General features: G+C 43.0%; 1 protein-coding gene across 1 annotated transcript in view; it reads right to left on the reverse strand.

The window, feature by feature from the left end:
• PLCB4 (phospholipase C beta 4) overlaps positions 1-16,749 on the reverse strand; it is a 208,855-nt gene that overhangs the window by 110,544 nt on the left and 81,562 nt on the right. Inside the window, exons 3-5 of the mRNA XM_077812056.1 lie at positions 14,819-14,899; positions 14,434-14,493; positions 12,920-13,063 (exon numbers count right to left, since the gene is read on the reverse strand). Of these exons, the coding sequence (XP_077668182.1) occupies positions 12,920-13,063; positions 14,434-14,493; positions 14,819-14,899 (285 nt within the window). The remainder of the gene's footprint in view (positions 1-12,919; positions 13,064-14,433; positions 14,494-14,818; positions 14,900-16,749) is intronic.

A 16,749-nucleotide genomic window follows, 5' to 3' on the forward strand; every position in this document is an offset into this window, starting at 1 on the left:
TTAGGTGGCTAAAATAAACTAAAAATGCCCATCTTTAAACACAAATAGCTGCTTTAAACGCACATTGAAATTACACAGTAGTTGTGTAATTTCATAAAGCATGAAAACAGAGCCCCGACTCTGTTTAAAGGCATCATGTTGTGTTCTCAAAAACAAATGCCAAAGCTTTGCTGAAAAGACTTCATATGTGGTTCTCTCATCTTCTTTCCGCTGGGTGATTAAGACCCCTTAGGAAAACCATCTCTCAAAGTTTTACTAAGTACGCCTGTACTGTAGTCTATCAGAGATTGCTCAGTTCTCTCTCACTGTGGTATTTAAGCACTCTTTTACCTGGTCTTTCCTTTTTTTAAAATGTTTTTAAAAACATCCTAATGGAAATGATATGCTGCCGCTGCAAGAACACTGCGGTACCATTATCTGCCCCAGACTGAGCTAGATTTGTCTGACATTCTTGAAAAGCTCTTGACTCTCTTGGCTTTCAATAAGAAGTTAAATTTTAAAAGCCACAGTGTGCAAAAATAACTACAGGGCAGCTAAACTAAACAAAATGCAAGTCATACAAATGTACAGTCTTAAAAAAAAACAACAGGTTTTCTGCTACAACATGCCACCAGATGTCAGTAGAAGTATTGTGTACAATGCTGTCAATGCGAACACATGGTTAAGAAATAAAGATACATACCTGTCAACTTGGATTTTCAGGCAACTATATTAAAGCACCAAACCCTTGTCCTTAGCTTTCTCTTTTATTCATTAGGACCAACTGCCCTGGGGCACCACCACTGGGAAAACCCAAGCCATGAATCACCTATCCAGCTCTTTCTTGGTGAAAAGATTAAGTCCTGTTTAGGAAGGATTCCCAAACAGCCCTTCCCCAACAGGTAAACCAAGCCTGGGGCTGCTCTATTTTGTGCCAACATAAGTGGATGAAATCACAGAATCATAGAAAATCAGGGTTGGAAGGGACCTCAGGAGGTCATCTAGTCCAACCCCCTGCTCAAAGTAGGACCAATCCCCAACTAAATCATCCCAGCCAGGGCTTTGTTAAGCCTGACCTTAAAAACCTCAAAGAAAGGAGATTCCACCACCCCCCTAGGTAACGCATTCCAGTGCTTCACCACCCTCCTACTGGACAAGTTTTTCCTTATATCCAACCTAAGCCTCCCCCACTGCAACTTGAGACCATTACTCCTTGTTCTGTCATCTGCTACCACTGAGAACAGCCGAACTCCATCCTCTTTGGAACCCCCTTTCAGGTAGTTGAAAGCAGCTATCAAATCCCCCCTCATTCCTCTCTTCCGCAGACTAAACAATCCCAGTTCCCTCAGCCTCTCCTCAGAAGTCATATGTTCCAGTCCCCTAATCATTTTTGTTGCCCTCTACTGGATGCTTTCCAATTTTTCCCACATCCTTCTTGTAGTTTGGGGCCCAAAACTGGACACAATACTCCAGATGAGGCCTCACCAATGTTGAATAGAGGGAAACAATCACGTCCCTCGATCTGCTGGCAGTGCTCCTACTTATACAGCCCAAAATACCGTTAGCCTTCTTGGCAACAAGGGCACACTGTTGGCTCATATCCAGCTTCTCGTCCACTGTAACCCCTAGGTCCTTTTCTGCAGAACTGCTGCCTAGCCATTCGGTCCCTAGTCTGTAGGAGTGCATGGGATTCATCAAAGGCAAGAACTGGTAAATCATAGGGGAATCCCAGCCACACCATGCTATGCTGGTACAGGGCAAAGGAGTAGCATAAGAGCTCCTAGGCCAGCACAGAATCACCCTTCCATTGGCGTGATGCTCCCTGGGCTGCTTACGCCAGCTTTTGGGCCAGACTCCCACCAGCTGTGCCACACCAGAGCATCTGTCTCCTTGTGTTCAATTTGGGACTAGGTAGTACCACACATGGGTCAGCTGGTCTGTTTTACCCAAAGGCTACTAGCTTGCCTCAAATTACCTGGGGATGGGAGAGTCAAAAAAAAGGAGGACTGTGTACAAATTGCACTGGAGCTATATGACACCGGATGAAGAATTGAGCTACCAGTAGGTTCAGGCATATGCTCGAAGGTGTCTGTACCCTGTGCATGAAATGTCACATTATTTGTCAGGCGGTCAAAGATCAAATCCTTGTGAGCCACAAATCTTCTGCAAAAAACTAATTTTTAAGTTTACACCATCAAATGAAAAAAAGAGTCTGAATATACAGGACTGTGACAATGTTAAACTGGCAATATATAGCTTTTCCATCACCAACCCATTCCCAGATTAATTGGGAAACAGGCTAGCTAACGTGTTGTCTCTGTAAAAGGGGGAAAAGGAAGCGTTTATACCTTTCCCACAACCTAAATAGTATCCTAAGGGCTGGTCTACACTTAAAACACTGCAGTGGAACAGCTGCGCCTCTGTAGCTCGTTTCAGTGCAGATGTTACCTACCCTGGCAGGAGGCGTTCACCTGTCGGGATAGGGAATCCACCTCCCCAAGAAGCAGTAGCTAGGTCAACAGGAGCATTTTTCAGTCGACCTAGAGGTATCTACACCAGGGGGTTAGGTCGACTTAACTGCATCACTCTGGGGTGTGGATTTTTCACATCCCGAGTGACAGTTATACCCCCCTAATTTCCTTGCGTAGACCAGGCGTAAAATGGCCACACGAATCTGGGAACAACCCTTTTTCCTCGCTATGAGGGAACTACCAATTTGACTTGTTCTAACTCAGTTACATGAAGGTGAAGTAACAGCAAACACTCTGCAAAGACAATCAAATCTGTTGCCTAGTGTTCAGCATCACCAAGCCACTAAGTATTGAAAGAATGGCAAAGACCACTGAAAAAATCAAATTCTGAATTCCAGTAAACAAGGACACCGGCATAAAACCTGAATGACACAAACTGTTATTCTGGATTTATATCAGTGTAACCAGGAGAGGAATCTGTCCCTTAGTATCTAACCTTAGAGAAGCAATGACCATGAAACTAAATGGAAAAAATGAAGCAGTGGGCACAGAAACTACAGGATGAAGAGCTGAATGCACAACTAAGTACATGGAATGTGGAAAAAGATAACTGAACTAGCTCTGTTAAACAAAGAGCCAGCATTTATGAATGCCTTTAAGTGGAAAAAATGAAAGAAACATTGACTGAAGAAGCCTGTCTTCCAACGTTTGCTGAATAACCCCCATCAAATCCTTTAGAGCTACTCAGTGACCTTGCTTCGTCTTGGTTTCCTCAATGAAACGCAAGCCAGCAGTGGCAGAGTGCACAGACTGCTTGATCTCTTAGCTCTGAATTAGCCAGGGCCTTACATTTAACAGGATGAGATGCAAAGTAGGGTCATTGAGAGTGACTAAAAACTGCTGTAACCTTCAGCTCATGCTGTTCAGTCCAACATCATCCACGGTTTAGTTATAGATGAGACCTGTATTACCCAAATCGAGCAAGGAGATTCCACCTTTCCTGTGTCCATGTAGTTTCTCCAGTGAGAACATGAACACCAGGCTAACTCTAGGTCCAACATGAACAGCAGGCTAAGGAACTAGGATGACGGAGTGGTTTTTTGCATCTGGTATTATCCCGAGGGGGTGCCTAGTGCCAAAGACTGATTTGTTAGAGTCCAGGACTTGATAATTTGTGGATAATATCTAAATCAACACTTCCAAGTGGGATCACTATCCATCCCAAATTAAGCAATTCTCCCTCCAACACAGCCTTACCACCCACAACCCACACAACAAATCCATCAGCATTCCCATACCCAATTCATTCGTTCCCCTTCTGCCCCACCACCAGCACACTCACAGCCCCAGTGCGCCCCCTTTGCTTCTCTTCTCATGCACACACAGAGCTGCGTGGAAAGGGGCCTGATCCTGAGCTGCTGCTTCCAGACGTGGTCAGTGCCTCCTCTCCCCAGGAGCAGCAGCAACTGAGAGCGCAAGGAGAGGAGCCCCCAGTCCCAGAACTCCAGCAGTAGCTGCCCCTAGGGCCCAGGGTGGAGTCTCGGCAGAGGAGCTGCTACCTGCTGCATTGGTCCTTCACTGCTGAATCCCCACGTGCAGGGCTGCCTGGCCTGAGTGTGTAATGTGGAGTCCCTTGGTGGGCCACTGGCAATAAGATTCGAACCTGGGCCTGCTGAACTAAATGCAGAAGCTTCTACTGTCTGAGCTAAAAGACTGTTCGCTAAACGGCTGTGCAGACTCATGACCCTCTGTGTGGTCCAGCCACTAGAGGGGAACAGAGCCACACTGTGGAAGCACCAGTTACATATGCATCTGTGAAAGCCCTGGGACTGAGATCATTTTAGTAATTTTGGTGGTGTACTGGCTCGGCAGCGGAGTTACAGATTAAGCTCTTGTTTCGGGCTAGAGTCACCAAGATTAATGTCCAGGGTGACTTACACATCTCACTGATTTCAGGACCTCCACAGCAACTATGGAGCTATCCTTAGGAAGGGAAGAGAAGAGGTTAGTTTGACAAACTAAAGAGGCCACCTTCTGGATCTCATCTTTCACTGGGGAATCGATTCTGGGCAAAGGCCCTGTTTAGCTCGTGTGCTGTCAGCGAGTGATGAACCCGTTAGGGGTTTCAAAATCCTCAGAGAGAATATACCGAGCATTCTGTTAGTAGTCTAGCAGGGAACCAGAACATTTTGTTCTCAACCATTCACACAGTGGACAATAGATCTCCTCTTCCTCAACTCCTATGTCCAGTCAGTCTCACAGGTCACGTCTGTACAATGCAGATTACCATACCTGCGACACACGAAGAAGCAACAGAAAGGAGACTAGACTAGGGATTGTGTAAAATTCATCCCATATCTGTCAACCACAGCCAAGAGTTTCTGTATGTTGCTACTGAGGCTGTGCTATACGCTAAAAGAAAACTCAAGGGCTCGTTTCCCCCCACTTCCAGAATTTCATCTACAAAGTCCCAGCTAGCACAAATGTTCCATGGGGCAAGCAGTCTGATGAACCCAGATTGCTTCCACTCATTAACAGAGCGTTTCTTGCTGTGAGGAGTTTTCCAAACATGTTGAGGATCAGACCAACTGGATCTACACCAGTTTGGCTGCTTCTGTGGGAACAGTGTCAAGAACGGATGAGACAAATATATCAGGTATTTTGGTCTAGTTTCACCCAGTGCGATGAGCCCTTATCCATTGTGGCTTGTGAAAACCAGTGGGGAGGTATTGGGGCCATTGAAAGTCCTGCAGTAACACTTCCAAAAGGAACATAAAAGAGTGAGGGGAAAAAAAACAACACAGCAAAGATCCTGGATGCCTTTTTCAATGTACAATGTAAAGAATGGCCATTAAGTGAAAATTAAGATACTGACAGATCTTATGAACATGGCATTAACATATCCCGAGGGGTTGGTGATGAAACAGCAATACACAGCTCCCTGAATGGGGAAGCAACAGTTTTGTACTGAGGCCTTCTGATTCTCTGGGAAGGCTTACTTACCACCTCAGCTACATACCATATGCCACATTCCAACACAGTGCAAGAACTACGGAGATACACAAGAATGCTTGAAAATGCAGGAAACCAAGCAGAAAATAAAGTAATCAAATCATGATGAATGTAAGAACAATGAATAATAATAATACATTGTGCTTCTGTAATGTCCTTCTCTGAGGAACTCAAGGCGTTGCAAACATTTCTGAACTTAGCCTCACAGCACTCTTGCGAGGTGGGCGGGTATTATTATTATCCTCATTTTACAGATAGGAGAAGCTGAGGTACAGAGAAATTAAGTGACTTTACCAAGCTCCCATAGGAAGTCTGTGGCAGAGCTGGGAAGAAAATGTATAACTTCTAACTTCCAGTCTTGTGCTCTAGCTATAAGATACCAGCTGACTGAATATTACAACAATATTTGACCAGCTTGCTTGAAAGGTTAGAAACCCTAATTCCCCTTTGAATGCAAGCTTCCAATATAAAATATGAATACGGCCCTAATCCTGAAAACACTTAAATATGTGCCTATCTTCATGTGTATGAGTAACTACATCGAAATCGATAGTTTCTGGATATACAATAATTTCAAAGTATTTGCAGGACTGAGGCCTAAATCACTAACGATTATTCCTTTGACAGGGACAAAAGAATCAACAGATTTCCAGAATTCTTTCCAGATATATTCTGCAGTTTTCCCGAGGTAGATTAGATTTACAATGCACATGCATGTAAAATAAGAGAAAACAAACAAAGATACGGAGAAGTTCTTTAAAAAGAAAAGGAGTACTTGTGGCACTAACAAATTTAGCTCACGAAAGCTTATGCTCAAATAAATTTGTTAGTCCCTAAGGTGCCACAAGTACTCCTTTTCTTTTTGCGAATACAGACTAACACAGCTGCAACTCTGAGAGAAGTTCTTTTTCTTTATAAGGGCTGTGGGAATCTGCTGCTGTTCCCAATGTCTCTGGCTGTACTTGCGACCTTCCTGCTTTAATACACATCATCACTGCTCTTCAAATGATTATTAAAATGGAAGCCCCCTGGTATTACAGGGAGATCATTTTCCAGAACCAGACTACATCTCTGCTACACTGAAAAGCAGATCCTTTCTCTAAAGTGCTCTGTGTGGAAAAACAGTGTAGCAACCTCTGCTTTCTGATCATCCGCATTTACAGTATTTCTTTCTTCCATAAGTCAATTAACCAGATAGTAATAAAAGTTAATGTGCAATATACTATCCATACCAATTGTTAAAACACTGCCCACTACAAAGTTTATAATTATGCTGAAAATCGGCATGAGTTGTGACGGTTATTAAATGCTGTTGATTGTGAAACCGAGCCTATCCGCTCTGCGATCAGCTATTTGCACTGAGGTTTTGCAGGGTTGGCGGCCTGACGTAGCATCTTTTTGAAAACGCTCTATCCATTATATAAATCTATACAAATTTACAAGGCAATATTCATAACCTTTCAGAACCCAGCTAAAATTAAAATGGCTGCTCCTCGCTGGCAAGAATAGTTACTGATAAATTAACTCAACATCTCTATTCCGCATTTATACTGAGTGGGATTAAATTGTGAAAAATCAACAAAATAAATACAAACGCGACCAACGGAATTTGCCACTTTACACCAAGGATGAATCGGTCCCATTATTTTTACCCATAGTGTTAGTAACACATGCCAAAGGAAACTGTCTTTTTGTTCTGAGTTTGTACAGTACCTAGACCAGTGTATGACTAGGACCCCAAGGTGCTACAATAATACAAATAATAATAGCCAAGACAGCTGACACAGTAAGCACAGTAATAAAATCACTGAAGTTACAGAAGAACTATTCGATAGAGAGAGTATTACCTAAATGTTTTAGCTGATGCCTATTACAATTCTTGTGACTCTCATTCTTGCGATTCTCTACTTAGCCATTAACGTCACACTCAGCCTTGTTTTCACTGCTAGAAAAAAGGAGCAAAGTAAACTAGGCACGGTCAACCTCAGGCTGGGGTATAGTACTGACATTGCCTAATTTGCCATCTGGTAAAACCAAAGTATTTTGTCTTCACTTGGGATAGCTCACCTGTTCGTTACCCTGAGGTAAAATGCACCTTTTTTAGCAGTGAAGACAAGGCCTCAGTGGTCTCACAAACCTAGTGATTTATTCTTCAGAGCAGACTAAAAATGAAGAACCAGAATAAAATCATGAACGTTGCTTCTCTTTTATATGTAAATCTTTTGGGTTAGATTCCACATCTCATCTCCAGAGTAGGGTTGCCAATTTTGGTTTGATGTATTCCTGGATGTTTCATCACATGACATAATCTTTACTTAAAGAGTCATCTTGAATTCCTGGAGACTCCAAGGCAATCCTGGAGGATTGGCAACCCTACTCCAGAGATAAGGAGGGGGAGGTCTGGACTCTAAACTGCTGCAGGAGTCACCATAGTCCTTACTATCAGAGATGCTTTTACTTATGGTAGCCTAGTCTGAGCGGCATATGGACTGCTTTGCAGGCCAGAATGCCCTAGGCTAGGGCCTTACACTGCTCCTGCACTAGGGGAATTCTCCCCAGTCTGCCACAGCCCCTTTACACTGCCCGAATACAGCGTCCATTGTACAGACCAGGACTCAGGAAGGCTACCTGGTAAATGAAGTAACTTAAGCCCAATCCCGGGCAACCACGAAATTTGAGACCTACAAGCAGTTGATGCAGGTGGTTTATAAAGTTCAATATGCAAACTCGACCAGTCCCTCCGTTCCCCTTCTCACAAGTTCCCTGGGTGTCACCCTCCCATCCCCTTTTATTTCAGGGATTCCCTTCAACCTTCCACCCCCTGCCTCATTATAGGGGCTCCGCATGCCCTTGTAAACCGTTGGTGCTTGGTAGACCTCCCCAAGTTGTGATCTTTACTGTGGAAAAGTGGCTAAAACTTTATCAAACATCACAATAATCTATAACAAGTGTTGAGTGGAATAGGTACAAAAAGGAGAGAGACAGACTGAATTAGTCCAAACGAAAAGGCCTACTGATCAAACTCAAGGTATACGTTAAGATCATGCCTGGTAAACAAGGAAAGTGTGGGACTGGAAATCTGTGAACCAAAATTGATGTGTCCAAAATTAGGCCTAACTGATGAACAAACTGATGGCTGGCTATGTTTCCCATCATTCCCTTTTCAGGCCCACATTTACTAAAGAGAGACTTTGTGGGGGAAACTAACTAACTGACTGGGAGACTGGTGGACTGGAAGGAACTAGCTTTGTCATCATGACTGCCACCCTCACTATCTCCTGGGACTCCAGGAGCCACTATGACACCATTAGGCCTCTGGTGTTCTGATTCTGAGAGATGTCCTGACCAGACAGGTCCAGAGAGAGGGAATCAGATGATATTGCCATCTCCATCGGCTCTGGCTAAATCCTGACCACCACCTAAGATGTGAGACTTTGGTTCCTGTTGTCACCCCTTCCCCATACCTGTCATTTTCCTTCCCCACCTTCTTTTGCCTTCTGTTTTATAAGCATCTGACTTAGCCAGTCAGGACTGCATATTTTGCAACACTGCTGTAAGCCTGTGACCACAAAGATAGCTAAAAGCAATGGCCTAAATAGCCTGCCGCTGGTACAAGTTAGCCAGGTCTCAGAGTAGCTGACAAGAGCATGTGCTATGCCTGTGTTTCTCCCACAGTGAGATTTTGCAAGTGAAGATACTGGTTTTTTTCTTCCATTTTCTGTTTGTTTTATTTTGACTTCTAGGACATGGGATGGGACTTTAACAGCAGCAGCAGGAACAGCTCCAGCCTACCTCAACTGCCTTTTCTCTTTCCCCCCAAAAAAGATGACTGATCATTCTACAAGCAGGGAACAAGCTTAGTTAACACACACAGGCTAGTATGAAATGGCGGGGGGGGAGGGGGTTGGGGGTTAACTTCCCTGATATCTGTTGGATAACTATTGCAGCGAAACATAATATGGCCTGAAAATTCATAGCATGTGTAGAGAACAATTTTGATTCAGAAAGTTGAGGACACAAAGGCAGTCAGTCCATTTTGGATCTGGTTTTGACCAACAGTTGTAATCGCGAACACGAAGGTGGTTGGGAACTTGGGAGGAAGTGATCATGATTTGATAGAATTCAAGATCCTATGGAAAGGAGGAGATGAGAACAGCAAAACAAAGACACTGGACTTTAGAAAGGCGGGTTTCAATGGACTCAGAGAAATAGCAGGGAAGGTCCCATGGAAAGACCAATTAGGAAGAAAAGGAGTCGAAGGAGACTGGCAGTTCTTAAAAGATGTAACACTAGAAACTCAACATAAAGCTACTGCGATGCAGACTTAAGATATGAGGAGCCACAGCAGGCCAATGTGTCTGCACAAGGAGCTTTTAGCTATCTGAAAACCAACAGGGCTCCATACAGGACATGGAAGGAGGGGCATGTCACCAAGGAAGTATACATGGGAATAGCAAGAGTATGCAGGCACAAAATCAGGAAAGCCCAGGCAAAGAATGAGTTACAGCGGGCAAGAAATGTTAAAGACAACAAGAAGGGGTTCTTCAAATATGTCAGACAAAAAAGAAAGATCAAGGACGGTGTGGGTCCACTGCCTAATGGAGGTGGGGAGCTGGTAAAGGAAGATGATAGGAAGGCAGAGCTGCTTAATGCCTACTTTGCTTCAGTCTTCTCGCAAAAAACAACATGTGTCCAGCAAAGTTACCATAGACAATAAAGGGGAAGGGATGCAGATTGGGATAAGTTAAAAAACATGTCAGAGATCTTCTGACCAATTTGAATGAATTGAAATCAGCAGGGCTGGATGCTGTTCACCCCAGGATACTGAAAGAATTAGCTGAAGCCACTGGCAATAATATTTACAAACTCTTGGATGACAGGAGAGGTCCCGGAAGACTGGAGAAGGGCTGACACAGGGCCCATCTTCAAAAAGAAGAAAAAGGAGGAGCCAGGGAACTACAGACCAGTCGGCCTGACTTTGATACTTGGGAAGCTACGAGAGCAATGTCTAAATCATTCAATCTGCAAGTACCTGGAGGATGACGGGGTAATCGCTAGCAGCCAGCGTGGATTTACCAAGAACAAATCCTGCCAAACCAGCTTGATTTCCCTCTTTGACAGAGTAACTGATTTAGCGGATAGGGGGAATGCAGTGGACATAATATACCTGGACTTCAGCAAGGCTTTTGACTTTCTGATAAGTAAGCTGGAGAAATGCGGGCTCGGCAGAACTACCATTAAGTGGATACATAATTGATTAAACAACCACAAACAAAGAGTAACTATTAATGGAATGATGTCGGATAGGAGGGAGGTTTCAAGTAGAGTTCCACAAGGCTTTGTTCTGGGTCTAGTGTTGTTTAACATCTTTATTAATGACCAGGACGTAATTAAGAAAGCGCACGGATCAAGTTTACAGACAACACAAAGCTAGGGCAGTTGCCAATACTTTGGAGGACAGAGCTAAAATTCAGAGGGATCTTGACAAATTGGAGAACTGGGCTATGGACAACAAAATGAAATTCAACAAAGACAAATGTCAGGTGCTACACTTAGGGAAGTAAAACCAAATACAGAATGGGCGATAACTGGCTTGGCAACAGCACTGCTGAGAAGGATCTGAGAGTTCTGGTGAGTTTTAACCTCAGCATGAGTCAGCAATGTGACACTATTGCCAAAAAAAAAAAAAAAAAGCAAATGCAATTTAGGTTGCATTTACAGAGGCATAGCATGAAAGTCTTGGGAGATAACAGTACTGCTCTACACGGCACTGGTTACACCTCAGCTGGAGTACTGTGTCTGATTTTGGTCACCAATGTCTAGAAAGTATGGAGAGAAACTGGAAAGGATCCAGAGGTGAGCGACAAAGATGATCAAAGGGATGGAATGCAAGCCATACAAGCAAAGACTGAAGGAATTGGGTATGTTTAGTTTGGAAAAGAGGAGTTTAATGGGGACATGATAGCACTCTTCAGATACTTGAAAGGCTGCCATAAAAAAATTGGAGAAAAGTTGTTCTCTCTTCCCACAGAGGGCAGGACAAGAGGCAATGGATTCAAACTACAGCAGAGCAGATTTAGATTAAATCCCAGGAAAAACTTCCTTCCTGTAAGAACAGTAGGACAATGGAACAGACGCCTTGGGAAGTTGTGGAAGCTCCTTCACTGGAGGTTTTCAGAAGGAGGCTGGATAGCTGTCTGTCTTTGATGGTTTAGCCACAACAAATCCTGCATCTTGGCACAGGATTAGACTAGAGGACCCTTTTGGTCCCTTCTAAAGATTCTAAGATAGTTATTACCCTTTTTAATCCCATCCAAGAGACTCTCAAACTAGGCTTTTTCTTCCTACTACAGACTCTCTATAGAGAAGGGGAACACGGGATATTGTTAAAAGAAGAGACTTCCTTAATACTGTATATTTTCAATGCTTTAACTATTTTTCCTTCTTTTTCTGTATCTTTAATAAGAGAGTAAAAAGATTTTTAATAGTGTGTTTTCCACGCTAATAAGCAGGCTGAGGACTCTGTATTCCAAAACCTTGAACCTTGTTTAACTGTTTAGTGTTGTTCAGTGACAGGGTCATGTTAACGCCCTGGACTCTCTGGGCCCCTTTATTCCATCAAAAATAACATAACAGTGCTCCCCTATTTCTCTCTTCCTGTGCCCCCGCCAGGGTCCCCCATTCCCACCTCCCCCCTATGCCAGGGGCTCTCTTTGTGCCCTCCACTTCCACCTTCCCGCTCTCCTAGGGTTCCACAATCTCCTCCCATGCCTGGGGCTCTGCATGTGCCTACATTCCCCCTATGGCCCTATTCCTTCCACTACTCTCATATTTTTTCTGTGTCCTTTTTTTCCCCCTTCATTTATTTTTCTTTCAGAGTGTTACTATTTTATAACTGTACTGGGACTAAGCTGGTGGGAGGGGGATGTGCACTGCCAACCTGTTCTTTGATCGGTAGGCAATTTGAAAGGTGGGTGAAGCTGCTGGCTCAGCTAACCAGATGCCAGGGGGTTCCATGTGTCACCCCCTTTCTGTTTTTCTGATTGTGATCAAAATCAAGAAGGTTCTGCCCATAAATGCCTAAAGCATTCCCTACATTTTGGAACTGACCGGATGTGGTGTTGAAAAGTTATGACAGACAAACAGAGACATGCTACTGAGTTGAGTGTTAGACCTCACTTTGCTTGGCCAGCAACAATGGTTGCAATGAATGGTCAGGCTATGCTTTCTGTCTACGTGGCTTCCAATAATAAAAAGGAAAGAGGAAGCGAAAAGCCAAGGGATTTCTGTACATCTAGACAGAAAACACAGGTGTGACTGAAGCTCGAGCAGACACATCTGAGCTAGCTTTATTCTAGCTAGCTCAAGTACCAGTCGTGATAAATCTGTGGCAGCATGTGCTTCAATGCAGGCGACACCTTTCCCCCCACACCCGGCACTGTTTAACCGTGGAATACCTTAGCTACTTCTGCATTTTCTGCTACCATGTACGTGAAGCTGATGTTCACCAGATCTGTGCCACTGCAGACACACACTATCCGCCCTTCCAGCTCAGTTTCTGCTTTTCCCACAGTCTCAAGAACAGCTAGTATTTTGGGATCCTGTTAAACAGAAAAAAAAAAGACTTGTTAAATGCACAATACAAAGATTAAGCTAAAAACACAACTCAGGTTCGAATGCATTAAGACTGTAAATATTTCCCGGTCACCTTAAATGAGTTGTTTCATTTAGAATCTATTGGCATGATTAGGAAAAAAATCTAATTTAATAATCACTGACTGTGGCTGAATCCTAAAAGCAGAGAGATAACTGCAGTATTTTAAATACATTTCAGAAAATTACATATATTACCTTCACAGAGAAGGGAAATGGAATACTTTTAAAGACTGGCAATAGTTTATGGGAATTCTTAACTCTATGTAAATAAATTATTCCAATCCAAATCAGTAGTGACCAAAAGTTATTATTTGCATGGAATGAGTGGGTAATTTCTATCCATTTCTTAGCAGCAAATCTGGTGCTCTTTGGTACCTTTGCTGGCAGTCAAGAGCCATAGATTTAATAAGCCTGGAGACTGAACTATTCATAGAAATTGGGAATATTCTGAAGCATATTTGAAGTTTGAAGCATACTCGTGGGGTATCATGGGGAAGTCTGCACTGCCTTAGCCCATGACCTACTTTGTTGGCTGAAGATTTCAGTCTATCACCTTGAAAGAGAACTAACTTCGCTAGAAAAAATAAATCTATGATTAAAGTGAAAAATCTATGATTTTTAAGTAGAACCATACTCTGATTGAAGCTTTTGTATTTGACATCACCGGACAACTAGATAGCAAAACTCTAAAAAAGACACTGAAGCAATTATGCCCAAATTTCATCTCAGAAAGATGTCTAAAATCCAGATGCATTTTAAAAAGAAATCTATATTAGAAAATATTTTAAAAGCTATGATTTCTGTAGAACCCTCAGGTGGTCCCTCTGCAGACTGCCTTTGAAACAGCAGTTAATAATCACAAGTCCCAGAGCTGTCCTGACACAATTGATCATTTAAGTATCTAAAACAAGGAAGCAAACAAAAATTTCTGATTTCTATGTCAATGAAACATAGGAACACATCTTGAATGATCAAGGACAAAAATTAAACCAGAAAATATTTTCAACCTCCTAAAATGATATCATAATAGTTCAAAATAATTTGAAAACCCTTGACAGGATCCTTTTAATATTCAGTGCCCAGATTTCACAGCCTCTTGGAAGGTCAGCACTGACATAGCATTGCAATATTACAAAACCTCGACACTGAAATAAACTAAAACCACTTAATCTTAAAGCTAAACGTTTTAGGCTATGATTTTACAAGCGAAGTTGTGCGGGCGGTATTTTGTAACAAGCTGCACTGCATTCCCCACTTCACCTTCAGCTTAAACACTCTTTGTTTAAAAGAACAGTAAAAACTAATTACAGCGTACCTTTGGTACAGCTCCAAGACGAATACTGTTGATCAGGGAGCATTCTAATACCTGTCCTTCCTGGAACAGCAAGAGAAAGCAAGTTAGCTAAAAGGTCTGGCGAAACACAGTGCAGACACAAATAGGAATTGAAGCAAAAACAAACAATGAGTCTTAAATGCAACTGCAGTTAATTAACACAAAACAGTACATTTTCTTTTCACATCTGTTAATAATCTGTCAAGAATTGCAGTTATGTAACTTCTAAAAACACAGGAGCCAAGCTATCTTACTGTAAATAGTTACAAAGCCACATGTAATTTCAGTGATTAAAAATTAGCCTGGAAACCAACCAAGTGCAACAACATAGGCAGACAGTAATGTTCCTGGTACAACAGTACTGTACCTTTCCTTCACTTTTCCACCTTAGGAAAAAACCAAATTCATCCACTTGAAAGAGACAGTTTGGTTCAAAGACAAAGGACTCCTGTTGAAAGGGAAACACAAAAAAATATTTTGGTGATGTTGACAAAATATTGTCAGGCATTCATTTGTTGCTCAAAACTAAAGATCTTTTACCTTTTCCCCAACTGCCTTGCAGTATTGCCAGTCCCAAGCATTCAAAAATAAGGAGTCAATCCCCAGAAATCATGAGATTTTTAAAAATAATACATATTAGAACTTTTTTTATTTGACTTCTGGTTTCTGAGACATTACAGCAGACTCATTTTCAGGCCTCATTTTCTCATTCTCAGGCCTTTCTCAACAGCCACAAGGGCTAGAAACTTCTCTTTCTAAATGAAAGCTGATTTTTTCACCTAATCACAGGCTTCCAGAAACAACCTCACCAAATATTGTGAGGCTTGCAAGAATTGGCAACTGCTCAGGGTCAAACCACCACATTTTGCAATGACTTTTGGGGAAGTGCTTTCGCAAAAGCTGAACCCTCACAGAAGAACTTCTAGAAAGTACACACAAAAATATATTGCAAAGTGTTAGTCTGGCAGGGGAGATAGTATATAAAGCAGTTCGGAAGGAATAGAAAACCAGAGATTAGATTGAAAAAAAAAAGAGCAGTCAGGTCAGCATTACTAAAAACACAAAAACTAAAAAAGTACACCCCACCCCCCCCAAACTATTTTAATGTTAGAGGTGAAACTAAAAGGTAAGGAAACATCCCACTGTGCAGAATCAGTCATTTTTAAAGGGAACAAAAAGTCCAGCCCAGGCCAATCTTTTTTTAATTAAAAAAGATTACTTTATAACAAACGGCAAGCATGTGTGTAGGGAGCAGAGATGCTGTGACGGACAGAGGGCAGCACTTCATGTGGTTTGGGACATTTCCCACACAAAAGGATCATGCGGACAAGAGGATTTCTAACTTCTCTGATTCAGTTAGCACCATCCCACAAGCCCTCCATGCAAGGAACACCCATGTAAGTTAATAAGAGTTTTGCTGCAGGATGGGCCACAAAGCAGCCAGACCTGCCTACTACTTCGCTCCCTTGACCCAGAACACATTCGGAATCGAAGAGCATCTGCCTCTTAAATAATAGCACTGAGTACATACAGCACTTTTCAGCTTCAAAGCACTTCGCAAATATTAATTTCTGCGGCATCACTGTGAGGTAGGAAACAATTATCTTCATTTTACAGATAGGGAAACAGAGAGAAGGGTTAGAATTTGCCGTAGATTCAGAGACAGAGTCAGAACTGGATACGAGGCACTTCCTGTGCCCTCTCCTATACCCAGGCTGCTAGTCCACACCTCACAGCTTACTGCCTTTTTCTTAATCCTTGCACTTCACAAAATGTACCAGCTGCAAACATCCCAGAATCACTAGGTTTATAGCTCACGGGTATCCCTGTAAAGCTGCGTCTATAAAAACTCCAGCTAGCCACCTGTTAAAGGGAGAACCTTTTAAAATCTGCCTGGAATAGAGCAGTGGTTCTCAACCATTTTGGGTTCAGGGCAGGACCCATTTGTAAATGTTTATAGCCTGTCGTGACCCAGAAAATAATCTGGGGGTGGGGGCCCTGGGGTGGTTTTGGTCTGATCTTGCCCCCTGGAGAGGTTGAGTCCTGTCTGGCACTTACCTCACGCTGGCAGCTCCTGTGCTGTGGGGCTGGCTGGATATGGCTCTCCGCGCCGGGAGTTGCAACCTCCTGGGTTGCAGCACCACTCAGGTATAGGCCCCTCCCCAACTGGACCCGAGTGGCGCTGGGACCCAGAGGTTGCAGCGCCTGGAGCAGGGAGGTGAACCCAGCCAGCCCCATGGGACAGGAGCTGCCACGCGACCCTTTGAAACCTTCTAACAACCCGATTTTGGGTCCCGA

This window comes from Eretmochelys imbricata, chromosome 3 (assembly GCF_965152235.1).
Source record: "Eretmochelys imbricata isolate rEreImb1 chromosome 3, rEreImb1.hap1, whole genome shotgun sequence".
NCBI classification, from domain to species: Eukaryota; Metazoa; Chordata; order Testudines; family Cheloniidae; genus Eretmochelys; species Eretmochelys imbricata.